Source organism: Choristoneura fumiferana, chromosome 7 (genome assembly GCF_025370935.1).
Source record: "Choristoneura fumiferana chromosome 7, NRCan_CFum_1, whole genome shotgun sequence".
Taxonomy (NCBI): domain Eukaryota; kingdom Metazoa; phylum Arthropoda; class Insecta; order Lepidoptera; family Tortricidae; genus Choristoneura; species Choristoneura fumiferana.
In genome coordinates this window covers 15,580,320-15,608,264 of record NC_133478.1, presented here as the reverse complement: position 1 = coordinate 15,608,264, position 27,945 = coordinate 15,580,320, and the positions used below count along the sequence as shown (strand labels likewise).

Here is a 27,945-nt window from a genome sequence, read left to right as displayed (position 1 = left end):
AGTTTTTTTTACGACAAATTTATTGAAATATCGAACAATTAAAAATTTACTTCGTTAATTTCAAGATGGTATTGGAACGTAGCTATGACTTGTCAAATTGCAAAATTCATAGACAAATATAGAGCTGTTCGTCATTATAACGCTTACCATTCATTATTATTTACCCAATGAAAATGTATTAGCTAAAATTATGATCGTTTTTAACAAATACTTGAACACGCTAACTCTTGTGTCAATGTCAAAATATCCTTCGAGATTTTGTACGGCGGACGGATTTGTTTGCTCTTCTTGCGTTTTTCGATTAGGATAATGATTTTTTTAACAAATTTCATTTTTTTTTGCTATATAAAGCAATTTTCATTTAGAGTTAAATAAAATGTGATATTGTGAGCAATGAGTTCTTCGGCAGCGGTCGCGTGCCGCGAAGTTTTCGACGAAAATAGTCAACCGTCTGCAGAGGGTTTGTACCATTTTTAATTAATTAAATTTCGTACGTTTTCAGCTAATAATAAGTTTTACATAAAATTAATCATATGCTCGAAGATTTCACGTATGCACAAGTGTTGCCTTTTTCGAATGAGGTGGATAAATAAATCGATAAATTCACCTTCATATTTTAGAGATATTTTCTGTTTCGCTCTTTTAGTTTTCCTTGAATTAAATTTGATCGCATGTTTTTATCGTTACACTAATGAAACTGAAAATAATCTTTTTTTTTTGTTATTACACTAAAATTTGTATGTGGTTTTCAATTTGGAACATAAATATCTGCTGTTGCCAAGGATATTATGCATGGTTCTTAAAAACTATTATAAATCATGTAATAAAATAAATCTCTTTAAAATTAGAAGTTAATAGTTGAAGATCCATCTAAACCTTCCTTTTTAGTAGCCTAATTTTGTTAGTATAGGTAATTCATTCCCCAGCTAAATAGAATTGTAGACTAGAACTTGTATGATATACCTACTACATTTTTTATTACATCAATCAGCTTAAGCTATCTTAAATCAATCAGATCATCTGGTTTGGCCACATTAAAAATCCATGTAAGTCCAAATGTTTGTTTGTAAAGTTATTTTTAGCCCTTAGTACAAGTCAGTTTTTTTTTTCTTTTTGATAAAAAAAAGCTACTTAATAAAACAGTTCAACACATCTTAACCATATTGGCCTGGTCCTTTGCCAATCTCATAAAAAACCTTTCAGCCAACTGCCAGAAAACATCTGAAGATTTTTTTTTTTTTTTATAATTTAATACTAATTTGTAACATTTTTTTTTTGCAGAGGTGTCAGACTATGCTCAACAGCTGGGCATTGATCCTGAAAGCGAGAGTCACCTCTTACCTCTCGCTAGAGATGGGCTGATGCAAGCATTGCCTGCACCATGGAAGGCTTAGTAAGTTTGTTAAATAAATGATCTATATACAGGATGGCACATTTAGATCAGTCAGTCCAGCCAGTCTGAACAGCTTAGGAACAATGTCTTCGAATTAAGTGACAAGAAGAACTGCAAACATAGATTTAAAAAAAGTTTTACTCAGTTCAGCAATAAAACCCAGGTGTATTGGTACATAAAAATGTCATTATTACTATTTGAATATATTGATAAAATTTTTGCTCACAAGCTTACAAACTCGACTGTACAATGAAACTAGGGAATGCACTCCCGACTCGGGATCGTAAATTCGAGATCCCGCGGGATCAGAAATATATCCTGCGAGATCCCGGAATTTTCGGGATCTCGTATAGTTTAAAAAAATGAAGTTTGGATGACTGAAAACGATGAAAACTGCTTGGTGGTGATAGTGAGGTTATTTAAAACAAAATATTATTTGAAAGAAAACAAAAACCTTTATTCTTCAATATTACTACTAACAAAATAATTAGAAAGTTAGCATAATCAAAACAAAAAGTATAACTGCAAGGAGATAAAAAGTCGTTCTTGTTACACTCAAATAAATCCTTTTTTTATGACTGACTCTAATTTATCTAAGCTCGTGGATACACGTGTAAAAGGACTTTTAGACGCTCGCAGAGTTTGCAGACCACTGCCGCCCAATCCCGGCAATCTCGAACGGGATCTCGTCATATTATGCTTCGGGATTGATCCCGAAAAATTACACGAGATCTCGCGAGATCGGGAATATCGAATATAATGCATAAAATGCATTCGATAATTATATTTATAAAATATCAAAATATCGGATATTAATGATATATATCTGATATATATTAAAAGTTTGATATATCCTCCTGAGTCCTGACATTTTTTAACAAACTTAGCGTTTAAGACCTAGATGTCAGTGACCTGCTTTGTTATTTTGGACATTATTTCAAAATTCTTAGAATTCTTTATTCAATGAACAATTTGTACTTTATAAAGTACATTTGGCCGTTATTCTTAGTGTTAATTAGTCCTTTATAAAGTACGCGAGGACATATCCATTTTGTATGAAAGCCATATTATTATTTGTAAAATAGATTAAGTCAAATTGTTTCTGCACTTTATCAATTACTTTCTTTGTAAAAAATAATAGAATAAACACAACAAAAACTTACTCTTTCGTAACGAAATTTTTCTTACACAACTGACGCCATTAACGCCGGCAGAAGTGTTGCCATTAATGGATTAGAACCTATTATTAGGGAGTATCTTTTAACTACTCCAACGCCATCTACATTTGGGAATTAGAAATATAGTAACAAAGGCCAAAAACTATCCAAAAATTACTTAAAAATATCAAATTTTTAAACCAATTTTTGTATTGATATATATCATAAAAAATCATTTGATATATATCGGATATATCATGATATATATCCATTGATATAAGTATATCCTAGAACCCTGATAAAATGCATTATATTTCTTATCCTTTTATTTAATCAAGTAGTTATTGGAAATAACGATTTATTTTTGAATTAAATATTCAACTCGTTTTAGTGTGGTAAATTAAATTAGGTATATGCATATACCTACGAAATTCCTAGAGTATAAACTAAAGTAAATGATTAATGATGACATTATTTTGTCTATCACAAATCATACTCCATAACCTATTCAGTTGGCATAGTCATTCATTAGTAAAGTGGATACCATTACCTTCTAGAGTATTATCACTCATAAAATTTATAACCCCTTACTCCTGCAGTAAAGTATTGATTGTCGTATTGAAAAGACATAGAAAAATATAGGGCTACTGGTAGTTTGAGAATCTTTAAATGATATAAAATAACGCAATTTCCCGTTGTCTGTCTGTATGTATGTATGGACGCTTAGATCTTTTAAACAACGCAACCGATTTTAATGCAGGTTTGACCACCAATTAAATATTTTTTCACGAATGATTTATAGATATTATAGTTTATACATATTATATATGATACATATACTAACGACGCAACCTGGCTTCGCGCGGGTGTAATTTTGGGGAAAAGTAAACTGAAAAATGCGACTACCTTTAAAAGGTTTTTAAAACCTTGGATTAGTAGAGACCTTTCTTTTTGAAAATAGAAGAATGCCTTGGCGCGCTAGTAATAAATACATACGACATCATATTTTATATCCGTCATATATATAAGATAACAGGAAGTTAACATAGAGTAATACAACAGGGGGTTAATATGGCATTTTCGGCTACAGTTTCGACGAAAAACTTCAAACTCATTACTATTACAACGAGGAAACCAAGAAGACGCAATGGGAGCACCCCCTCGACCACGTGTATCGGGAGCTGGTCAAGAAAGCCCGAGACGCCTCCATACTGGACGACACATGCGCTTCTGTTCAGGTAATTTCATCATCATCATCATCAGCCAGAAGACGTTTTTCAAGAAAGGCCTCCTTCTTAGGGCCTCCACTAACTCGCGTGGGTGCACTTATCTTGACTTATTATTATTTGATTATTGTCTCCATTGCAACATGTTTTAACTTTTCAAATATTTTTATTCAAGGAGCTTCTTACATCAGAAGAAAACACCAAAAATCTGGAACGCGTCGAAACGAAAGCAGAAAGCGACGAGGACCTATCAACTGACAGCGCTGAACATCCCTCCGACGTCAAAGACTCTACACTCATGCCTTTACGGCGTCTCGCGCCCTTAGGCCGCCCGCCCTTACCTTTAGCCAGGCTGGACAAGAAACTGAGCGATATAAGAATATCTCCTTTAAGAAGAAGCGTGGAAAATTCAGTGTCTCCCAAACCTAGTTTATTCCGGAACACTTCGGATAGGGATTTGCTCAGTAGACCGACTTTGTTCAAAACGGATGTTATTGATTTAAAGATGAATGTTGGCAGTCCGGTTGAAGAGAGGTTGAATCCGTTGCTGATTTCTGCTAAGGTTGAGAAGGGGTTGCCGCTGCCTTTGACTGGTAAGATTGAATATTATATACTAACGTACCCCCACGATTACGGCTCTATTACAGAACTCCTTCACCTTCTTGAGAAAGTCTCTTAAGTGTATTCAATGAGTGAACTATAGGTTTAGCCATGTTGAATTGGCTATTTCGAAATTAAAGCTTTGGCAAATTTGATGCTAATCTAATGTTAGTTGGAAATTTTTACTTTCCGATTTTCGTGTCTATTTTTAAGAAAATAAAAAATACATAGTTTAACAGTGATCTATCTATTGCTAACAGCAATGCATTTCTCCATTTGCAAAGCAAAATGACTATCTGCATAAAACATTGGGCAATTTCGACGTGTATGCTGACGCTGTATTTGATGTACCTACATGGTGAAGCATAGCACGCATCCGGGAATAAAGAGAAATCAGGTTCGATAGATAGATAGCTAAAACGTTTATTTGTTACTGCAAACGCACACAACAAAAAAATTACACAAATCGCGTTGCATCTGAATGAATTTTTATTTACAGGAAGAGGCAGTATGTTTCTCAAACTAAAATCTGAACTGCCCAGTCCGGACACAGACAAGTCGTTCCCTCTGGACTCCGTGACAAAGAGCGACCCTCCCAAAGGCATCCTCAGGGAGAAGGTGTCCGAGGGCCTGCAGAGGAAGTCTGAGAGCGTGCTGTTCGGGAGGCCGAGACAAGCGGCCAGCTTGGATGAGGACCGGAAGAGTGTTAGGTAAGCCTTTACTTTAGTGTTTTTTGAAGTTAAGAAGCGAAACTAGCATAGCGAAAGACGTTTGTTACACGAATATGACATAATCAATGCAATAAGGCAGCACCAATCATGGTTATGGACATGTTAAGCACATTAGTACCCAGTAATGGACAAAAAGGTTTCAATGCCTTATACCATAGCTCATCATTCATGAATTTTACTAGTTATAATCATCAGTTATCTGAGTGTGTTATTTGTTTGAAAAAAAGTAGGGTCTGTTTCTTAAAATTTGGGTTAACGGAAAAAAAAACATTATTGGTTCTTGTCCATGACTGGTGCCATTGTTTCAAATCCACAGATTCAAGCTAGAAACGCTCCCAGATCCAACAGTCAGCCCTGGCTCCAACAGCTCGTCAGAACAAAACGACGGCGGTTCCATTATCTCCAACCCAATAGTCTCTGTGCCATCCCCCGTCATTCCGTCATCCCCAGTCATTCCCTCACTGCCCACTGGGTTGTTGTCACCATTGGTGTCAAGACCACCGTTACCTCCAAGACCTGTGGTGGAGAGCCCGAGGGACGCAAAGTCGGTGTCTGAAAAGGATTCTGCTGGTGAGTGTTCTGCTTTATACTAAAATTCAAGTTTAATTCACACTGGTATATCTTTTTCAAGTTTTTTTTTAGAGATGGCTCTATTTTTAAAAGCTTTTATATGACTATTAATGTTTCACCCACTTAGTGGTCGGGATTGTCTTAAATTTCTTACGGAGTTTGGATGAAAATGCAAGTATGGTCAATACAACAGCAGCAAGAAATTATTAAAAATTTAGTATAAGACATAAACTTTGATGGTTTGTGTATATGTAACAAGCAATCTCTGGCACATTTTAACAATTTCTTAAAATTCCTTAATCCAAATTTTACTTAGGTGCAGTTGAAATTTTTCTAGTAACTTTTAACTTCCAAAATCATCCTTAGTCAATCCATCAACAAACAAAACATCACTGCTTTGCCTTTTGCCTATTCAACAGAGAGTGAAAGCCGCGAATCCCGCGGGGCCTCCCCCCGCCGTCGCTTACTGCGCCCCCCGGCGGCCGACTACATCAAACCAGATCTTTTCCAGAAGAATTTCCAGAAAATTTCCGACCTGGTCCGACCAGGCGACATAGATGCGGCCCCGGTTAGTCTAGAAGAGCCGACGGTGGAGAAAGAAGTAAGACCGAGGTAAGTGCAAAACTGGTACGAAATGGATTTAGTACAGAAGAAATGATAGAAGATATTTGATTTAGGCTACTATAGTGTCATAGCTCCGTAACATCAGGGGACCGGCATCGAGACAGTAGAACAGGCAACCTGGCTATGGACAGGACGAGATTTAACCTGACTGCCAACCTTCGATGATGAAGTGGCACTATAAGAAGAGGAAGACTATTGTGCTCCATTATTTTGGGCAAAGGTCTCCCATTTTGAACGTAACAACTCCCGGTTTGTGGCAATGTCAGGTCAATCCTTTGCGTACACGGCCAAATTATCCCGCCATCTCTGGCTTAGTTACCCGGTGGCCGCTCTCTTTGGTATCTACCAAATGGTTGTGTAACACCATTTTTGTGTGTCCATGCGAGGCCAGTCATGCCACAGACATATCCAGTCTAGTCCTATTTTTTAGCTTCACAGTCTTTTTCCCAACGTCGGCTAAGCGTGTTTTTGATGTGGTGTTCCGAACTCTATCTTTTTCAAACGTAATGTTATTAGTTATCACAAAAGTGTGGCATATAGCACACTACAATAAAAAAAATACGCTTTTGTTTTCTAGATCTCCAATGATACCACAAAAGAACAAAATATCCATCAACCTTATGGAGAGTATAGAATCAGAAACCTCAATAGATTCACCAGACAGAGAATTTGCCAACCTAGACCTAAACGACTTAGATGATTCCAACGACCAGAAAGAAGTGTCAGAAGTAAAGGATGATAAAGAAAAAAGTGGTAAAGAAGACGTGTCAGAGCATTCGGCGAATTCAAACCAGTCTGGCAAGTCGCCCAGAGTTATAGATAACATACCTATGCCAAATATAAAGATACCAACGCTAGATTTCTTTTCTCGATCTCCTAAAAATGAGGAATCTAAAACTAATTCTAGGTCTGACAGCGTAGAAGGAGCAATGAAAAGTCCTCAGTTAAAAGTTTCTCCTACACCTAGTTATTCTGACAGATCGCCTAGAGATTTCAATAAACCTTGGTCAGGTTTGTCCTCCTTCAAACCTAAATCCTTAATATCACCTTTGAAGTCGTCAGAATCAGCTAATAGCTTGGGCAAAAGTTTAACAAGCCCACGGCTAGATGGCGTTATGTTATCGCAGGGAAAATCAAGTACGGATAACGTGGTAGTTGTATATCAATTCGAGACTCAAGAAGATAATAGTTTTTCTAAGTCAATTAAGTCTCCAATGATAGATCCTGCGAGAGACATGATGGAAAGAAATAAAGTTGATGAACGGAGAAGATTGGAGTTGTCGCTGCAGAAAGAGATAGAAAATATGAAGATGGAGTGGGTGGGAAAAGAGAAAAGGATGAAGGCGGAATTGCATGAAGAGTTGAAGGAAGCTGAGGAAAAATTTTTGATGGAAAGGAAAGCGCGTCTGGAGGAGCAGGCAGACAGGCATCGGAGGGAACTGGAAGAGGTATTTTTTTATTGTGAATAAAATCCAGCATTCTTTAATTTCACAAAAAAATCATTAAAAATTGCGACCTTTAAAAACTTTAAACATGAAACTACCGTCACTCATAGTGAACTAATATCGGCTAAATCACGTCTTAAATCGAGTTTAGCACGATATGTTTCGGGATAAATCATAAATGTTCCGGGAAGAAGGGCTACAAATTAGCCCAAAAAATGTCAAGCTAAAGTCGATTTAAGACGAGAGGTTATCCGGTTATATGGAAAACTTGTTAGAAATTCATGTTACATGATCGATACAACGTTCACCTTGATCGATATTTATCTAATGATCAGGCTCTACAGTCAGCAGAAGAGAAGCACCAAAAAGCTGTGCAAGCGCACGCTTTAGCATTGCAAGAGCGAATCAAAAGTGATACAGAGGTGGCTGAGAAGCAACACGAAAAAACAATGGCCAGATTAGCAGAAGAATATAAAGCTAAGCTTCTTGAAAAGCAAGAGCAATTGGAAATAGGTAAGAATTTAGATAGTTATTTTAATGATATACAAAAGAACGTCTCACTGCTGATCTGGAGTTACCACCTAAGATAACTAAAATAATACTGTTATATCGCTTCAGAAAACGAGCGCGCCCTCTCAGAGCTCCGTGAGCAGCTATCTACGAGCCTGCACAGAGAGAGAGCGAGTATGATGGAGGAGAACAGAGCGACCATAGACTCGCTCAGGGAAGAGCACACGGCTCGGATCACGGAACTGCGGCACGACTATAGAGCTGAGGTCAGATTTATATTTTGCCTTGTTATTATAAAGATTAAGAAGCTGCGCAAGATCGAACCAAATGGAAAACTTCTCCACGAACCCCGATAACAGGACACCATCATCATTATAAAGATTTATACACAACAATATTGAATTGAATCAAACTTTTTTTTTTCTATTTACGTCATTAGTTTTATTCTAGGTGGAGCGTCTGCGGACACAGCACGCGTGCCATCTGGAGGAGCTGCGAGCGCGTCTGGTGAGCGAGCGTCTCGCGCCGCCGCGACACGACGCGCGGGCCTTGCCCGACAAGTACCGGTGTCTGAAGGAGAAGTACGCGCGGCTGAAACACGATGTCAAGGTTAGTGGAACAAAGGTTGTTCATATGTGTCACAAATGAGGACATATAGGTGCTCGACAAGTTGAAGTGTCTTAACACGGTCAAAACCATGGGGGACACCATGTGGGCGACAGTCAAGTAGTCCGTGTAGCAACTTATGCTAAAAAAGTTAGTTTAGCTTCGTAACGAAAATACAAACTGAGACTTGGATGCACAGAAAAACCAGAAAAAGAGACCAGCACTGGGAATCGAACCCAGGTCCTCAGCAATCCGTGCTGCATTCTATAACCCCTACACCACTGCTGGACCACAAAAAAAAAACAGACAAAAAGAAAAAAAAACAAAAAGACTCCAAAAAAAAACAATCATAATTAGCTTCATAAGACAGAATAAGATTTTATAAAAAAAAATATGCAAGGTTTTTTTTGCAAATTTTGAATCAATTTCACCACTGGAATGGATTTGAACCAACAGCAATAAACAGTACAAAACGATTAGATACTTCTTTTACATTATCATGCGTAAAATTTAACTGTCACTCGCATGGTGTGCCCCACGGTCTCCATAGATAGAAAAATAAAAAACCGTTCCCGAGGTCTGCCTGTTTTTGTCCTCATGAGTTTTTCTTTTCATGTGTTTCCAGATGTCGATCGAGAGACGTAACAAGCGGCGAGAAATGAGTATGACTACCGGATCTGAAACGGAGAAGTCTAATTCGCACAAGGCTAATAATCAATCACTTGAAAGGTAAGCATGCGTCTGTCTATATTTTGAATTGACACTTGATTTTCACCCACTTATTATTGTTGGATTGACACGAAACTTGGCAATTATGCATAATGTAGTTAATAGTGTATTTATGCTTTGCATCTTGAAAAAGTGCAAAAGGCCTTCTTAAGGTTTATTTACAAAAAAATGTATGGGTACCCTCTGTTGTACCAACAAAACTTCTTCTTGGTCAAATTGGCTTTAATTCTCTCGAAGTGAGACGTAACTACACTCTCTTGACAATGGCGTGTGACATCTTGCGAGGCAATTCAGATTGCCCTGATCTGGTGACGATGCTCGTAAGATTGGCAGTCCCAATTTCCCCTAAAAATCTTCACAGACCACGTGACCATAGTCTGCTTGCAGTACCAAAGACTCGTACTGTGCCGCATCGTAATTCCCCTGTTATTCGGGCACTAACGAGTCTTAACTCCCTTCTGTCATCAGCAGCCGAATCTGACCTTTTTTTCAAGTCGATGAGTTGAACTTTGTCGCATATGTTTGAGTTTTTCTGAGCCGATGGATTGTTAAGTATTTAGCGTTACGAGGCAATGAATTGGAGAGCGTAATACTGCGAATTTTATTTCGCTTAATAAATTAATTCTGACGACGGATGCAATATGGTACGCGCATTCTTTATTATTTTTAATCAAAATTTGACACGTCCTAATAACCCTAGAAAAGAGTCGTTAAAATCAGATATTCATGCATCTTTGTAGTATCAATCCCCTGCTGATGAAACTTCAACAGAAAGACGTAACCTAGGCGTGTTCGGGCTTGTTAGCAGAATCACCTAAGGGTGTACTGTTAATTTACATCGTATAGAAGTTTCGAGACGCGTATAGAAAGGAACCGGGTTGGCCTGTGAACTGGGGACAAGAAGAAGTGGCGGTGCGGCAGCGTGTGCAGCGGTCTTCAGAAGCAGGGGAGTGCCTTTCCTTCCTTTATTAGCTTTAATTACCTTTATTACCCTTTCGGAACTTTGATTTGTGTGTCTTAGTTAGCTTAGCTCTGAATACGACCGTTTTATCATAGCACTTATAAAGCTGGGCTCACGGGTAAGAATTTATTTACTTTCTCGTGTGCTTGCCTGGCCTAATTTTGCTAAATGCACATTTCTTAAGGCATATAAATTCACGCATTAAAGTGAGACATTAAAGTGACTAGCTTAAGCGCATTTTTGCATTTTAGTCTGCTATAGAAAATACCTAATTACCCCACTACATTGCAGCTTAATTTTGGCGTAACTTAAACATCTATTTTTACTTCTATAATTTTACCTACTTAATTCTATAGCAAGTTTTTCAATACGCTAATCGATTGCATATGCCTACCTACCTACTTCTTTCGTTGCGCTTCCCATTCTACGAGCCATTTATGCTAAAATATTTTTAGTGTACGATTAAGTACTTAATTTACCATTTCTATTTCGAGTTCCTACCTATACCTAAGTGTAATTACGTAAAACTTAAGGCAGTTTCGGCCGACGTTTACAGGAGTCGGGCGGGTCTCGAACATTCGATGTGCTGCGGGTACCGTGCGCTCGCGCATCGAAGTATCCATCGGCTCGCTCCCGTACCTACGCGACATCGATCAGCTGGCTGCGTTGACCTTGGCCAACTAAGCGCTGCACTTCTGCGCGCTTGCAATTCCTGCCTGGTTTGATGCACAGTTTATTTACTTATAACTAGATTTATTGTTTGCCTTTGCTCACTTAACTACCTACCTACTTTATTATTTTAGTAACTAAAAATGATGTCACCGAAAGATATTAATGATCTCGAAGCAGATTTAAGATTAAAAGAGTTAATAAAACAACGTGGTTCAATTAGAGGGAGGCTGACTAATTTTGAAAATTACTTTAATGATTTAAAGAAAATAAAGGTAGATGAATTATCTGAATCTCAGTTTAATGAATTAAATATGCGAATCTTGCGAATAGAAGCGTTATTTTCTGAGTTTGAAAGATGTCAACTTCACATAGAATCTTGTTGTTCAGTTCTGGATGAGCAGTTAAAGGAACGGGAAATAACTGAAACAAAATTTTACGCCAATATTTCTAGCGCCCAATCATTGCTTAAGCTGCGTCCTTCTGGTGAGGAAAATAAACGAAGTTCTTATAGTAGCTGTTCTCATCAGGATAATTTTAACGTAAAGTTACCTGTCATTAAGTTGCCATCGTACGACGGTAACTATTTTATGTGGTTAGAGTTCCGGGACACTTTTGAATCGCTTATACATAAAAATGAGTCAGTTCCGGACATAAACAAATTTCACTATTTACGTTCCTCGCTGGAAGGAAGCGCGGCACAAGTGATTAAATCAATTGAGTTTTCTGCGCCGAACTATCATTTGGCGTGGGATTTATTATGTCAAAGATATGACAATAAGAAGGTCTTAATTAATAACCATCTTAAAGCTTTATTTAAAATTGAACCTATTCTTAAAGAATCACATAAATCGTTACGATATTTAATTGACGTAGTTACGAAAAATCTCAGAGCCTTGACGACACTTGGTCAACCGGTGTCTCAATGGGATTCTCTCATAATTTTTATGATATCTAATAAATTAGATCCAATCACAAGTGGAAAATGGGAAGAAAAACGTAACAATTTACCCGACTTACCACTCTTGAGTGACTTCATAGCATTTCTCCGCAGCAGAGCAGACATTTTAGAAACTACATTAACTAACAGATTTGATAAAGGTATTTCTCATGGCATTAAAGACAATCATTTAAAAAACGATCAGAAGGTTCCATTACCTCATCATAAATTTTCGAAAACCTTTGTCACAGCTGGGCCGTCTAGGTCTTCAGTGTCATTATCATGTCCGCTCTGCAACCAAGGTCATAGAATAATAGATTGTGAATCCTTTAAGGGCTTACCTCTGGATAACAAAATGAGCGAAGCCGTAAGGTTAAAACTTTGCATAAATTGTTTAAGAAGAGGCCATGATGCATCGGTGTGTAGACTTGGCCCTTGCAGGTTATGTAACAAAAAACATAATACGTTACTACATAAAGAATACATCATAAAAAATACATTACCTTTGACATCGTCAGAGCCTTCAAGTAGCTCTGAGGTCGTCAACCCTCCACGTAGTACGCTGTCAGTTCAATCCTCTGGGCAGGTGCTGCTTGGTACTGCTTTAGTTAAGGTCACTAACCCTGTGAATAAACATACTTACGTGGCTCGCGTGCTGCTCGATGCGGGTAGCCAATCCTCGTTCCTGACGGAAAACCTTAAACAAAAAATAGGTTTAGTTAATCGTAATCCTGATTCTTTATTAATATCAGGCATTAACAACCTTCAACTTACCATTTCTGATCGGTGTGACGTAACCATCAGTTCTATGTGTAACAACTTTAATGTAAACTTAAATTGTTTAGTTATTCCTCAAATTACCGGTCAGTTGCCTAATATGGCCGTAAACATTACTCAACTAAACTTACCTAATGACATTCCGTTCGCTGATCCTCAATTTTGTCAACCTGCAGATGTTGACATGTTATTAGGGGCGGAAATATTCTTTGATATCTTGTGCCCTGAAAGAATATCACTGGGTCCTAATATGCCCGTCCTCCAAAATACACTGTTCGGCTGGATAGTAGCCGGCCCCTTATCTCCAAGCCTGAGTAAACCGCCTCAAAAACTTCACTGTAATTTTACAAGAGAAATTAGTGAAAAGTTAACAAAATTTTGGAACCTCGAAGAGCTTCCGTCCTCAAAGATACCTACATCAGCTGATGATGAGTTTTGCGAGGAACACTTCATTAAAAATACTTACCGTTTACCTGACGGCAGGTTTTCAGTACTGATGCCGTTGAAAGAATCACCTGAAATAGCACTCGGTGACTCATATAAAATGGCTGCAAAACGATTCTATAATTTAGAGAAAAAATTAGTTAAAAATCCTGAATTAAAAAGACGTTATAGTGAATTTATTCATGAATATGGAGATCTAGGACATTTAACAAAAATAGAAAGACCGAAATTCGGGTATTACCTTCCACATCATTGTGTCCTCCGCGATCACAGTGAGAGCACAAAATTAAGAGTGGTCTTCGACGCGTCAGCAAAATCAGCTTCACAAAAATCTCTGAACGACATACAGTACATAGGTCCGGTAGTTCAAGACGATTTATTTAATATTTTGATCAGATTTCGTCAGCATCAATATGTATTTACCGGTGACATAGAAAAATGCTATCGTCAAATAAAAATTCATGAGTCACAGCGGAACTTACAGTTGATACTGTGGCGTGATGACGCTTCGAAACCTCTCGATGTGCTCCAACTCAACACTGTGACGTATGGGACGGCATCAGCGCCTTACTTGAGCACTCGCTGTCTGCTCCAGTTAGCACATGAATGTCCGGATCCTGTAATATCAGAAGTAATAAAAAAGGATTGCTATATGGACGATCTACTGACAGGTGCGGACAGTGAAAGCGCTTTAGCTCATATACTTCACGGTGTAACTGAGGTACTTACGTCAGCATGTTTTCCTTTGCATAAGCTCCGTACTAATTGTCCTAAAATATTTTTAAATTCAACTTCATCAGAGTCTCTTAACTGGAGCAAACAATCTAGTGTTTTAGGCGTACAGTGGACTCCTGACACTGACAAATTAAACTTTTCCATAAATATAGATCATAATGACACAGTCACTAAGAGAAAAATCTTGTCTAACACATGTAAGGTATTTGATCCTCTCGGTCTGATCAGTGCGTGCACTATAACGCTAAAAATACTGTTGCAGAAATTGTGGCAACTTAAACTAACGTGGGATGAACAAGTACCGAACAACATAAAGAAAATTTGGCAAAAGTTAGCTAATAACTTACATATTTTGCTTGCAGTATCCGTACCGAGACACGTGTTCGGCTCGTCTCCAGCCGCTTGTGAGCTCCACTGCTTTGTGGATGCTTCACAGGAGGCCTACGCGGCGTGCGTATACGTACGCACGACGGATTACTCAAATTGCGTAACAGTTAAATTACTTTGTGCTAAGACAAGGGTCTCGCCTCTTAAAGTTATGACTATACCTCGTTTGGAGCTTTCGGCAGCCTTATTAGGAGCTCGACTGGTTGCTAAGGTGAGCGAAGCTCTCCGCTGCACCATTCATAAAAAGACTTTCTGGTCGGACTCCACCATCACTCTGGGCTGGATAAAAACGCAGCCCAAACTCCTTAAAACTTTTGTCTGTAATAGAATAAATGAAATTCATGAACTTACCAATAGAAACTCCTGGAGACATGTACCCACTGAAATGAATCCCGCGGACATGGCTTCAAGAGGCGTAGATCCTAGTCATCTTCTGAATTCCTCTCTGTGGTGGGAGGGTCCTGATTTTTTAAAAGATAATGAGTGTAAATGGCCACAGGCACCCACCGCACAGATAACCTTACCTGAAATAAAAGTAATGCAAACTAACATTAATGAAAACAATGATCCTAACCAATTAATTAATCTTGAGAATTATTCCAGTTTATTAAAACTAAAAAGAATAGTTGCATACGTTTATAGATTTATAAAAAATAGTAAAATAAAAATTAAAACTCATAGAACTTTCGGTCCTTTAACTGTTAATGAATTAACTAAATCGCTTACTTACCTAATAAAAATCAATCGTTTAAAAAAATGTGGCTACTGAAATTAAACTTGACTGACGACTGGCTGACTGATTGACTGACGTTAGCTCTAGTGATGTGAATGCTCTTTAACATACTTAATCGCAGTAAATAATTATTTTGAATTTATTCATATTTCATTATTTAAGTATTTATTTTGTATGTTTACAGCTATGATAAAATAGTAGCGAAATGAAAATCAAGTTTATTTATACCGCCTTATTTTTTTTTAATAAATAACTTCTGTCCAATGGGGCAAAGAGTCAGAATGGCGGGTGTAAGGTGACCCGGGGCTATTTAGCTGGGGGATATTGTATCTGAACCGTTGATGGCGTCCTTACGACGCCATTTTCTTCTCGGCCATTTTACGTTTGTGTTCGTCAGAAGACTATCTTCACACAACACACATAAACATGGCGAGCATTGGCGTCGTATGGACGCCATTAGACGGCTCAGATACAATATCCCCCCAGCTACAATAGCCCCGGGTTACCATTATAAATATAAAAATAAGCTATACAAAAAAACGGCTAGACGGACTTGATGAAATTTGGTATGTAGATAGCTGAACATCTGGAATAACACAAAGGCTACTTTTTATCCGTTATTCACACGAGATAGGGATCAATTCGAAATAACAACCGCTGGAGTCATGAAATTTCGGCATGCTTGTTTTTAATAATGTCAATATTACGAAATAAGTTAATAGGTATGCTTATGAATACGCTCTACAACCTGAACCAATAAAAATTCCTCAATTTGCAGAGCCAGCCATAATTATCGTAGGTAAGGTTGGTTCAGTCAATAATTAATTTTGTAGGTACAGCACTAAATTCCGAGACTAGACCGACATAACCACTTCGGTGAGGAAAAAAATATCATGTCAATTGACAATATAACGGATTTTCGTCTTCCAATTAATTATATAAAATAAACATATTTACACGATTATTAATGATAAAGTGATTGTTAAAAACAGTGGTGAGTTCATTGAGATGTAAATATGATCGGATTGGCGTTCAAATGTAAGTAACTACGGAGTAATCGTGAAAATTGCTTTGTTTACATGATTGATTTTTTTCCATTGAAATAGTACCGTAAATCGCTACTACCTATAAAATATCACAGTCCGAATCTTTTCCAAAAGAACTTAACCTAATTAAAAATAAAAAGAAACTTACCTCATCTCAGGTGTTGCAGTTGTCTCCTTTCATTGACGTTGACGGCGTGCTGAGGCTGGGTGGTCGGCTCGAAAACACTGACTTTAGCTTCGACAAGAAACATCCAGTGTTATTACACGGAAAGCATCACTTAACAAAGCTATTGATGCGAGCCGAACATCTACGCTTGTTGCATGCTGGCCCTCAACTGCTCCTAGCAAGCGTCAGAGATCAGTTTTGGCCTCTAGGGGGGAGGACGCTGGCTCGTAAAATTTACCGTCAATGCGTAACTTGTACCCGGTTTAGAGCCAAAACAATGGAGCCGTTGATGGGCCACCTGCCTTCTAATAGAGTAAGCCGTAGTCATCCTTTTGAAATTTGTGGTAGTGATTTCGCGGGGCCGCTTCCAATTTCAAGTAGAACAGGCCGCGGGAATCGAATTACTAAGTGCTATATTTGCCTATTTATATGTTTTTGTACCAAGGCCATTCACTTAGAAATTGTAAGCGACCTAAGTAGTAACGCTTTTATTTCCTGTCTTCGTAGATTTATTTCTCGTAGAGGGAAACCTAGTAAACTATTTTGTGATAACGGTACAAATTATGTAGGGGCAAACAATGAACTAGGCCGAGCATTAAAATCAGGCATGAATTCAATATTTAATTTCACAGCTGAAGAGCGTATTCAATTCGTATTTAACCCCCCCTACTCACCTACATTCGGTTCTTTATGGGAGGCCAACGTAAAAAATATAAAATATCATTTAAAAAGAGTGATAGGTAATTCGAGTCTAACGTACGAGGAGTTGAGTACGCTTTGCACACAAATCGAAGCGGTCCTCAACTCCCGTCCCCTTACTCCTTTATCATGTAACCCCAGCGACCTTTCTCCTCTTACTCCAGGGCACTTCCTGATTGGTCGGCCGCTGACTTCGATACCATCGCCCCCGGCTGTTCCGGAAAGAAGCATGAAAACGAGATATCAGCTGATTGAAACGCTAAGAGAGAGTTTCTGGACACGGTGGAAGAATGAGTACCTAAAAGAGTTGCAAAGAAAAACCAAGTGGCGACACCCATACAAAAACATCAAGGAAGGTGCCATGGTGGTGTTTAAGGACGACAACCAGCCCCCCACAAGATGGAAGCTTGCACGAGTTCATCGCCTGTATCCTGGCAAGGACGGAGTTTGCCGGGTCGCTGACTTCAGGACAATCAGAGGTGTAGAGCGGCGCGCGCTGAACAGAGTGTGCCCCCTCCTTGAAGATGATGATGCGTTGGAACCAGCTTCAGTTCCAGCAGTTCCTGCAAACCCTTCAGCCTCTCCAACGGGCCCCCAGGATGTTAACGCCTTATAAGGCGTTGGACGAGCGCGGGCGGGGGGAGAGGCGCGGGCGGCGAACGGCCCGGGCGCTGGACCATTGCCTTGAGAGCGGAGCTATACGATACGCGCATCCTTTATTATTTTGTAATCAAATTCGAAATCCATAATTACCAAGTAAATCTTTAAAATTCATATCTACTTTTCATTCTTGTAGTCATAATCCCCTACAGATGGAAATGGAGTAAGTATTTAGTTGCTTACGTTAGTTGAATTTTACAATGAATTGGCTTACAGCTGTAATACTGTGTAAATTTTATTTCGCTTAATAAATAAATCATTCTGACGACAATGCAATAATTTGGTACATTCAGCTGCATTCATATCTGCCACAGCGGAGCGTGCAAAATATTTGACACGTCCTATCGGCCCTAGAAATAGAGTCGTATCAGAATCAGATATTCATGCAAGCTTTGTTGTATCAGATCTTGGTGCTGATGAAACTTCAACAGAAAGACGTAACCTAGGCGTGTTCGGGCTTGTTAGTAGAATCACCTAAGGGTGTACTTTTATTTTATTTAATATCGTTACTAGCAATATCATCCAAACCACATACGCTAATTACACACCGAAAGAAGTGAAAGTAACGCCTGAATCAACCATTTTTACAGGCTTTTATTTAGTTTCACCTCTCCCGTTGTCTGTCTGTAATTAAATCGTGCAAGTTAAATTCGACCAATTCCCAGTAGTTGGATTGACTTGAAATTTGGTATACTTATGTAAATTGCGTGACAATACAATAATCTGGTAGTCACATCCTGGTAGTCCAGCCAGGATCGACTCCGCAGGATGTAACTCTTCAACGGTTAAAGGCATCGACTTGAAATTTGGTATGCGAATGTAGTTTGGGTGGCAATGTAAGTACACTTAACAAAAAGTACAGTCGGCAGAAAAATCTTGTATTAAAAATGTTTTTTTTTTACCAAAAACTTATTTTTTTTAACATAGATGCAAGGAACTAAACGAGACATCAGTTAGTGCGGTCATCGAACCCGAACCGCGTGGCAACAACAACGTCGCTCGCAGCAACGACAACGAGACGTCGTGTTCAGAAACGAACGCCAACAACAATGAGCATTGGAGAAACAATGTGAGTTTCTTTACTTATTTTCTCAAACGTCATGGAGTGCAGTCATCAAGTCCGAGCCACGAGTCAACAACAACGAGACGTCGTGTTCAGAAACGAACGCCAACAACAATGAGCATTGGAGAAACAATGCGAGTTTTATTTTCTCAAACGTCATGGAGTGCAGTCATCAAGTCCGAGCCACGAGTCAACAACAACGAGACGTCGTGTTCAGAAACTAACGTCAACAACTATGAGCTTTGGAGAAACAATGTGAGTTGCTTTTCTTGTTTTCTCAAATACTCGTACATCCAAGAAACTCAAAATGGCTTTTTGGACGTCTATAATAGTTATTTGTGTCACAAGGGAGCAAAATGGTGTATTTAGGTACGGCGAGGGCGTAAATTGAATCCAGAATGTAGCGAAGGATTCTACAATAGAATCCTGAGCGTAGCGAGGGATTCTAAAGTAGAATCCTAAGCGTAATGAGGGATTCAAGTGTTAGCGCCCAAGATGATAATAATTTTGCTCCCGAGTGGCTCATACAACTTTTCACACCGAGCATTAATAAACTTGAAAAAAATAATTCTAAGTATTATTAAAGAACAACCAGCATAGAAAATGGCGTGGCTTTACAATTATCAACTTCAAAAAATGGCATTTGCAATAAAACACTTAGAAAAGCCTTGAACAGAAAAGTTGCACTTTGCTCCCTCTCGCCAGGGAGAAAGGAGAGGTGTGAAAAAGTAATTTCTATGTGAAACCCTATGTCTAAATTAAAATCCTTGACGTATAACTGTCTTTGTAGTCCGCCCCATCGGCGGAAACGTCCCAAACGTCGGTGAAGCCGAAAACGCACCGGCGCGTTGCCGTCGCCTTCCGCGAGCCGCCGCGACGCCGCCGCGACCATCACAGGGACACGGGTCAGTAAACTATGCTGCTTTATGGAAAACTAACGTCGTAAAGTCCGTCAAATGCGAGACAAGTATAGTCGACTACAGTGGTCGTCACACTTTTACTTTTTAGGTTATGCCGAACCGGTGGCAGATTTTTGTGGCATTCGTAAGGGCTTGTTACAATCTAAATTGAATAGAGATCTTTTGACTTTGACTTTATGATCAAGGACATAGACAAAATGAGGGCTTACTATAGGGCCACATACTTAGCAATTGGCTATTAATAGGTACATTTGAAAAGTCGTCGGTAGCATTATGTAAAGGAGTGTTATATAAATTATGTAAAAATCTGTTTTAAAGCAATGAGGGCTATCGCGAATGAATTCGCCGCTAGAGGCGCTAGTGTAGCGTGAGGTCTCCGAAATGTCAAATCTAATAGTTTTTGGGTGAGCTACGCGGGTTTATTTAGAATTAGAATAATTTTGTGAATATTTTGCAATATCTGTAATTAATTATGGCAAATATGCGTTCCGGGGCAATGAATGTCTGTGTTTTGAGACAGTTTTGTCTTTCGGAAACCTTTGTCCTCCCTTTTTTCCGAACAAAACGGGGACTATGCAACACTGTGGCATGCTCGATATTTATTTGGTACGATTTTAAGGTGTATTAAATATGATTTTAATCTAAACTTTGTTTCCACGCCCGTAATAACAGACTTTCAAAACCATACTTAAAAACCTCACGCAACAGTGCGCCATCTAGTGAGACAAAAAACGATAGCCCTCATTACCTACTAAAATCGTTGCATATGCGGGCCGCAAAAATATCGGCTGCGGGCCGCAATTTGACGAACACTGGTCTACTGCAAGGAGATATATGGACAATGTTCCAAAAATATGTATTTATACAAGGATTTACTGTCGTAACATTAAGGTTGAAAAGTATGACTTCGATTTTTGACTCAATTTTTTTTTTCAGCTAACACAGATGTCCACGACTCCTCCGACGCTACGACAGCGGACGAGAAGCCCAAAGAGACGATTAACGGTAATACCGAAAAAGTACGCGCGGAAACCGACTGTATGTCGTACGTCGTAAGATTTAATTCAAATCGCGTGGCCTTTCAGGTCACGGGCGGCGCAGGTGCTTCACTAGATTAAAATCGGCGTCAACGTCGCGACTAAACTACTCACCAAAGTAAGTGTAATTTGTTGAGTAATGATTTACTAACATTTCGTTTATATATCTGGGATCGTGTGAAGGAAACAACTCTTCAAATTAATATAAAAAAATATATATAACAGAAAATTGAATCGACTACAAAAAACTTCAGATTAGTAGAAAATTATTTTCATGGTTTTTTGTAGTCGGTTCAATTTTTTGTTATACATTTTTTTTCACGCTTTTTAGTGTAAATAATCTAAGATACAATAGTTTAATAACAACTGCTCGTCACCTTTTACGAAAGATTGCTTTTTCCGATGCAGAGACGTTAATTATTGAGGAGTCCTGGTGCTTCACCACCCGTTTTACCATATGCATTACGAGGAGCATAAATTGCTTAGCAACTGTGTCAAAGTAATTAAAATTTAACCCGTGAAATACTTGTTATCGAGTAGTAACTCCGATGGTCAACTGTGGTCTTCATCATCAGTTCCACTTCACCAAATTATGATTTTCAAGAGCAAATACACGAGTTACTATAGGTGTCCCTACAACATTTGAAGAGTTCCCTCGATTTCCTTAAGATCCAATCATCAGATCCTGATTTGGTGCTTATGGGACCTAATTGAAGACATTCCTAGACGAACGCAATATTTTTTTTTCAAATCGGTTCATAAATGACGGAGTTCTGTGGTAACAAACACGTTTAAAAAAATAAAAAACAGAGTTTAAACAAGTTAAATACGGGATTAAAAAGTTAAAAGAAAAGACATGTAGCAGCAAGGCTCTTCCGATCGTATCTCAATTTCTTTAACTCGCTAACTCAATCGCCCGTCCCATTCACTCCACGGAAGTCTTCGGTCATTCAATCCGCTCGGCTAAGGCTAAATCAATCATTCGTCCACGAATTCATTTTCATTCCTAAATATATAACATAAAATGGGCAGCGGTGATTGCTTCCCATCAGGTGGACCACATGCTCATTTGGCCCCTCTAATATGTATAAACAAAAAATGAAATTTTATTATTTTTAGACGAGGCGAAGGCTGGTCCAGCCCATTAGAGTCTCTACGGCAACAGCTGCGGAAGTTGGATGATCTTGAAGACCAGTTCCCCGACTTGGCCTGCCAGCCCGCGTACAGCCTGCGGTACCCATTCGGTGAACTAGGTACAGTCAATTGCAAAAAAAAATATCTATTCGAACCACTCAAAAATATGATACTACGGCCTTATTGAGTCGGAATAAGAGTCTGTGGTACTTATTTTTGAAACTTTGAATAAGTTCATATCTTTACACTTGACTGTACGTTACGTGATACAATAGTTCAGTTTTAATCCTTTTTGTTATACTTGGTCCAGAGAAAGTCGTTGCGGAAGCTGGTCTGCAAAGCGAGAGTCTATAATATGCAATACTGGGCAGTCTTATGCTAAAGGCGGTATCACAAAAACAAATAGAGTTACCACCATCTGATGCAGAAAATGTCATAAGCTACATAATTTAATAAATAACTCTAAAGGTGATTTTCCACCGGCGAGGCGAGATGAGACGAGGCGAGACGAGAATTGAAATTTGTTTGCATTCTAGCGTGCCCGCCGCGAGCCGCCGCGGGCGCCGCCATACAAATTTCAATTCTCGTCTCGCCTCGCCGGTGAAAAATCACCTTAAAAGTATTTTTTTTGAGATACCAACTTTTGCTTTAAGAGGGTAGAATACTCATTCGCTAAACTAGGCGAATGCTACAATAGTTCTGTTTTAATCTCTTGTGTAATAAATAACGAAGGTTGATTCTAATTTTAGTTGCTTCTTAACTCCATTTCTGTCATAAAAGTCTACCAAAATAAATATTTTCAACGTATTCAGTATTGATATTACCCTTAGGCGCCGTAGCAACAGCGGACACGCCCGAGCTCGAGTTCGTGCGTCATCGGGCGCTGATAGAGCGAGAGGGCATGCGGCGAGCGCGCGCCGTTCTCAAAAGACGACGTGCCGCTCTGAAGGAGACGAGGAATGAGCTGTCACCGCATAGAGCGCCCTCTGTGAGTATACACATGCTATAGATAAGGAAGTGCACCCTGTGCAACAATGGTTAACTGATTTAGTTTGATTATTTATTTTAGAACATTGAGAAGTAATCAAACAATCTATTACATATATTTATTGTATGGTATCTTAGTAATGTTTGGTTTACAGTTCGTCATGTCCCGCCTCAGAGAGGCGAGCAATATTTAATCCAATGTATCTTGAGCTATATTGTTTAAACTTTCGCGATTTTCACTTTTAAAATTTTCTACAATTGATAGGACATTGTATGTGTCGTGCTCTAACTAAACACTTGCACTGTTTTCATCCACTCATAGCCTAAGATATTGACTTGATCGATCTGGATCTTAAAATGGATGAATATAAATCATCTTCGATAATTATTGCTGCACTAACAGTACAGTCAGCAGCAGAAGTGGATGAGCGGTTACGGTGCTCATAATAATCTACACACGACTCTACTGCCAAGGTAACAAGAGAACTGCTGACCGTTCTTTACGTTCTCTTCTCAATTTCAATATCAAAGGTATCCAATGTAAGGTTGCTTAAAACCTTGCTTATTTTGTTATTTTTACTTCGTTAAACATTTCAGCGTTTTAGAAATGGATGTAATGTAAAATTGATCTTCAAGTATTGGGATGTTTTTGAGTCGGATCTTTTGTGGTTTGAATATTTTAAATTCTCTCACCAGTGACAGACCTGGAGAGGGTAGCACTTCTGAAATCTCGAAAATTAAGTAATCTAGTACTTATTCATTAAGTGTGATGGTGTTAGGAGGAGCGCGAAGCTACGGAGTTGGAGGTGGCACTGCACCGTGCGCGTGCGTTGCTGGGGGAAAAGGAAATCCGGCTGCGGCATATAGAACGCGCTCTCAAGACACTCGCCGCTAACCCCGCTATACAGGTTCAACGGCTATGTGACAAGCTTTCATTTTGGTTCAATTTAGTTTCATGTGCGTAGTCGACTTGCACTTGGCTATTTTTCTTTTCGGTTCTTTTGGCTTTTTCACTATTGTCGTTCAGTTTTTTACATCTTCGAGTGTCAGTTCAATTGAATCAATTCGACCGTTTTGTTACTCCAAATCGTTGTCTCTTTCTTCGTTTTATTTTTAGGTTGGATTTCGCATTGTCACTCATTTTTCGTTTAAACGCTCTGTTGGTTTTCTTGTCTCTAAGTTGTTTTGTTTCGTATAATTTATCACTTCCTAGAAATTATGGAGCAATTGAACACATTTTTTGTGGGTACTTTTTTAATAGAAATATTTTAACGTTCTTGTTTTTTTTTCTCTGTATAAATAGGTTATAAGGACCATTATTCAAAGCTATATTATATAGAGGTAATATGTAATTAAACGCCAGTTTTTGACAGATTTCCAGTGACAGATATTTGTAATTAAATCTGTGTTTAACTCAGTTTTTTTTTCAATCTTTAGCCTTTCAAACGAATTATTTTTTTCTTCACTAAACTTTAGTTGCTTTATGCTTATCTATATTTGCATAATAATTCACACTCACATCACGAGTCAACTCAAAATAAGACCCCATTTTAATCTAGACTTCATACAATTTCTAGAAGGTATAAATTAAAATGGTGGATTATTTTGACTTTGTATTAACTCTTGATTCTCTAAGAACGCGTTATATAGAATGTGGCAAATTTAGAAATCGTCTAACACAGAGACACCTTATTCAATCAAATGTCATATGGAACCCGAATTCTGTCTGTTCTATTTTGGCCTAATACATAAGTGGCACGCGTATCTATTTTGATAATAAAAGCTAACGTTTAGCCCCGCTAACAGGAGCAGAGTTCCGGGTCGTCAGGCAGCTCGGGGTCTTTGTCAGTGGCGGCGGGCGGCGCGGTGCTCCGCTCGCTCCGCGCGCTGCACGCTGACGTCCGTGACATATGGCGTGCGCTCGACGCCCGCCCCGCTACCGCTCATACCGGGCACCACACCGGTAAGAGTTTTTGCGTACCGCGTTTTTGACTCCCAACGTGATCCTTTTTAAAACCACGTTTTTTTAATTTTATTTTAATAATTTTTAAGTGTTTTTTTTTAAGAATGTAATTGTTTTTAATTTATTTCTTGTTGAATTTTCTCTTTATTTTACTCGCGTGCGTATCGCGTTTCTATCGATACAAACGCGCATCGACGGCGCGTTTAAAACGCGATGTGCAATGGCCTTAACTCGAAGAAATCACTTCGCTTCGACACATCACTTTGATTTCAATTTAAATGTTAATATTATATTTGCAGCGTCACCGGAAACCAGTTCGTGCAATGCGCCCACAACGTCCCACACCAGAATGACACTCTCAGCTGTAAGTATACACTTATAAGCAACAAAAGGTACTCGAAATGAGACAGCACCTTAAAAGTAACCCTGCATATAAACAGTACATTATTTCATAAAGTAAACCATTTTATTAAACCTGAAATTAGTTATTTTATGAGATAATTAGCAGAGGGATTATCCTTGGTTTCTGGGACATCCTATACACCCTGTACAGGGTGGTATATACATACGTTTTATCTAAGTTAAGTACCTATCGCACCTTTAAAATTAAACTGAAACATTTTCATATATTCACATTTCCAAAATTTATGACCTCCCTTAAAAGTGTAATTATGCAACTTACAACCATACCTATACCATCTATGCCTTTCATACCTATTCATCAGTTTGAATTTTAATTTAATTTCACAATCTGGTTGAATTTTAAAATGAAATAAAATAGAATTACCTATTTAATTTTAATTTTAAAGAAGCGCTATGTTTACTGACTACACCGACAATGGTGTTCCGATTTGGAATATTTTTTTTTCTTGTCAAGACTGGCTGAAGAAGTCTTATGCAAAATTTATTTTGAAGCTTGAGGTCCCGGGTTCGATTCCCGGCCGGGGCAGATGTTTGTATGAATAATACGAAAGTTTTTTCTCGGGTCTTGGATGTATTTAAGTATGTAGTTATCTATATAAGTATGTTTATCCGTTGCCTAGTATCCATAGTACAAGCTTTGCTTAGTTTGGGACTAGGTCAATTGGTGTCAAGTGTCCCATGATATTTTATTTATTTTTATTTATGTATTTATGAAAATCGGTTCTGCAAGTGTAATTTGATTCACTATTTGTTATCTTGTTTTTTTTTTAATGAAAAAGTATTTTAGCTGAATCGAATTCAACTGTAACCGTGGTAGCTTGATGGCTGACCTATGACTTCTGAAGCAGAGGGTTGTGGTTTCAAGTCTAGGCTCGCACTTTTCTGAGAGGAGGCCTGTGCCCACCATTGGGACGTACAGTCAAGTGAAAAAATAAGTATCTATTCGAACCACTCAAAAATATGTTACTACGGCCTTATTGCGTCGGAATAAGGGTCAGTGGTACTTCTTTTTGAAACTTTGAATAAGTTCATAATTTTACACTTGACTGTACATAGACGGAGATGACAATGAATTTTGATTTTATATCTTCAGCCGGAACCATCTCTTCAGGACAACTCGGAAGGTGGCGTGGCGGAGAGAGCGAGAGGCTTGCGCGCTTGGCTTCAAACCACTCCTTGAGTGCTCTTCTCTATCCGTTGCTATTTCGCTCGCAGTGGCTCTAATGCTTGATAAGCCTTAAGTTTCGTTTGTGGTGTTTAGCTTTAGCTCATATAAAGTCCGATAAAGAGTAAATAATGAATGGAAGGATGTCTGTAATAAGAAATACCCTACTGACGCCCAGAGTCCTTTATAAAGGACTTATTGTAATTTGAACATCAAACTCTATCATAAATGACATAAAGTTTGATGTTTATAAATCAAATATTTTACTTGGGCGTTAGGAGGGTAGATAAAAAGTGGGTCCATATCGGCTCGCATACTTATCGTAAGTCCGAATGTAATGTTTGTCAGAATGATCGTTTGTCATAACTTTTTTCTCTGAATCCAATAATTGTTCAGAATTGTTATAAAACAAATCTCACCTAACCTATAGAATTCTATAGGATGACCATTTAAAAAATTCAAACAATTTTAAGGTTTTAGTGGGAAAAAATTATGACAGACGATGATTCGGACAAAAATTACGGTATGACTTGCGAAGAGTATGCGAACTTTGGCGCTCCCATAAAAAGTGTATGAAGGCGTGACGTCACACGGAACTCTAACGGACTATCTTCATGTTTATGGTTTAATTGACAAAAGAAAACTTAGGGGCTGTTTCACCATCCATTTGTTCGAATAGACGAAGACGGCAACACATTTAACCGTCAGTTAACACTAATCAATGGATGGTGAAACAGCCCCTAAGTGTCCAATATTTTTTTTGATATACGTTTTAGGAATCTAGCTTTTATGTTTCTTTATTCAAATTATTATTCAGAATTTACTGTTGACTTTTTCCAATGCAAAATAGGCTTACGTTTGACCACAGCCGCGTCTGATGGTAAGCGAATGTGGCCTAAAATGGATCACGCTTGCCTAGAAACCTCCAATTGTTTTATGGCCACAGTAATTCACCCTCTGTGAAAATTTCACATGGTTATCTATGACAGACGACAAAGTATACTATCGACGGACTTAAAGATCGTTTCTATGTAGCCAATATTAAGTATACTTGGAAAAAAATCTTAAAGCACACTAAGTAAATAAAGTTCTTAGCGATATAGATTTTGAGATGCGAAATTTTCCAAACTTTTTTGAAAATTGTGTCGATGTTCGAGTATTGTACCAAAAAACTTGAAGTGTCAATAAAATGGCATTCTCGTTTTCTACTCTTTATCGGACTACAGGTCGAATGAAAGTTTGTTAGGTCGATAAGACAACAAAAGTACATTTTAAAAGGATGTTTACTCAACTAGCTCTCTAGGATTGACATGTCGCTATTTTGGAATCAATAGTAGTACTGACAGTTCATAATCAAGTCATATTGCCTTTTTATACTATTTTCGTCTTAAACGCACAATTGGATATTAAGTATTAGTCAATTGATTAACGACGATAAAGGCTTA

The 27,945-nt window shown here is 38.4% G+C and overlaps 1 protein-coding gene and 1 long non-coding RNA gene across 4 annotated transcripts; both read left to right on the top strand.

Moving 5' to 3' along the window:
• Nucleotides 1-169: 169 nt before the first annotated feature.
• LOC141429778 (uncharacterized) lies at nucleotides 170-27,945 on the top strand. Of its 3 annotated transcripts, XM_074090305.1 has the most exons (22): nucleotides 170-460; nucleotides 1,282-1,393; nucleotides 3,641-3,788; nucleotides 3,952-4,369; nucleotides 4,876-5,086; nucleotides 5,424-5,677; nucleotides 6,097-6,289; nucleotides 6,879-7,749; nucleotides 8,082-8,259; nucleotides 8,365-8,522; nucleotides 8,707-8,865; nucleotides 9,488-9,591; nucleotides 18,736-18,877; nucleotides 19,662-19,776; nucleotides 20,728-20,796; nucleotides 20,877-20,946; nucleotides 21,948-22,081; nucleotides 22,793-22,950; nucleotides 23,729-23,857; nucleotides 24,756-24,912; nucleotides 25,212-25,276; nucleotides 26,429-27,945. In XM_074090305.1, the coding sequence occupies exons 1-22, from the start codon at nucleotides 394-396 to the stop codon at nucleotides 26,513-26,515; spliced, it is 3,999 nt and encodes a 1,332-aa protein (XP_073946406.1). In that variant the 5' UTR covers nucleotides 170-393; the 3' UTR covers nucleotides 26,516-27,945. The 3 variants fall into 3 exon arrangements, with proteins under 3 accessions (XP_073946406.1, XP_073946407.1, XP_073946408.1); XM_074090306.1 differs by lacking the exon at nucleotides 23,729-23,857; XM_074090307.1 differs by lacking the exons at nucleotides 22,793-22,950; nucleotides 23,729-23,857; nucleotides 24,756-24,912; nucleotides 25,212-25,276; nucleotides 26,429-27,945 and having other exon boundaries at nucleotides 20,893-20,946; nucleotides 21,948-22,037.
• Nucleotides 10,437-17,922, top strand: LOC141429783 (uncharacterized). Its single transcript, XR_012451573.1, has 2 exons — nucleotides 10,437-11,271; nucleotides 17,313-17,922. It is a non-coding gene; the product is annotated as an uncharacterized lncRNA (long non-coding RNA).

Coding starts and splice junctions, on each gene's coding strand:
- LOC141429778 (XM_074090305.1), top strand. CDS start 394: ATGAGTTCTTCGGCAGCGGTCGCGTGCCGCGAAGTTTTCGACGAAAAT. Junction 4,370..4,875: donor GTTGCCGCTGCCTTTGACTG/GTAAGATTGAAT, acceptor TTTTATTTACAG/GAAGAGGCAGTATGTTTCTC. Junction 20,947..21,947: donor CGACTAAACTACTCACCAAA/GTAAGTGTAATT, acceptor TATTATTTTTAG/ACGAGGCGAAGGCTGGTCCA.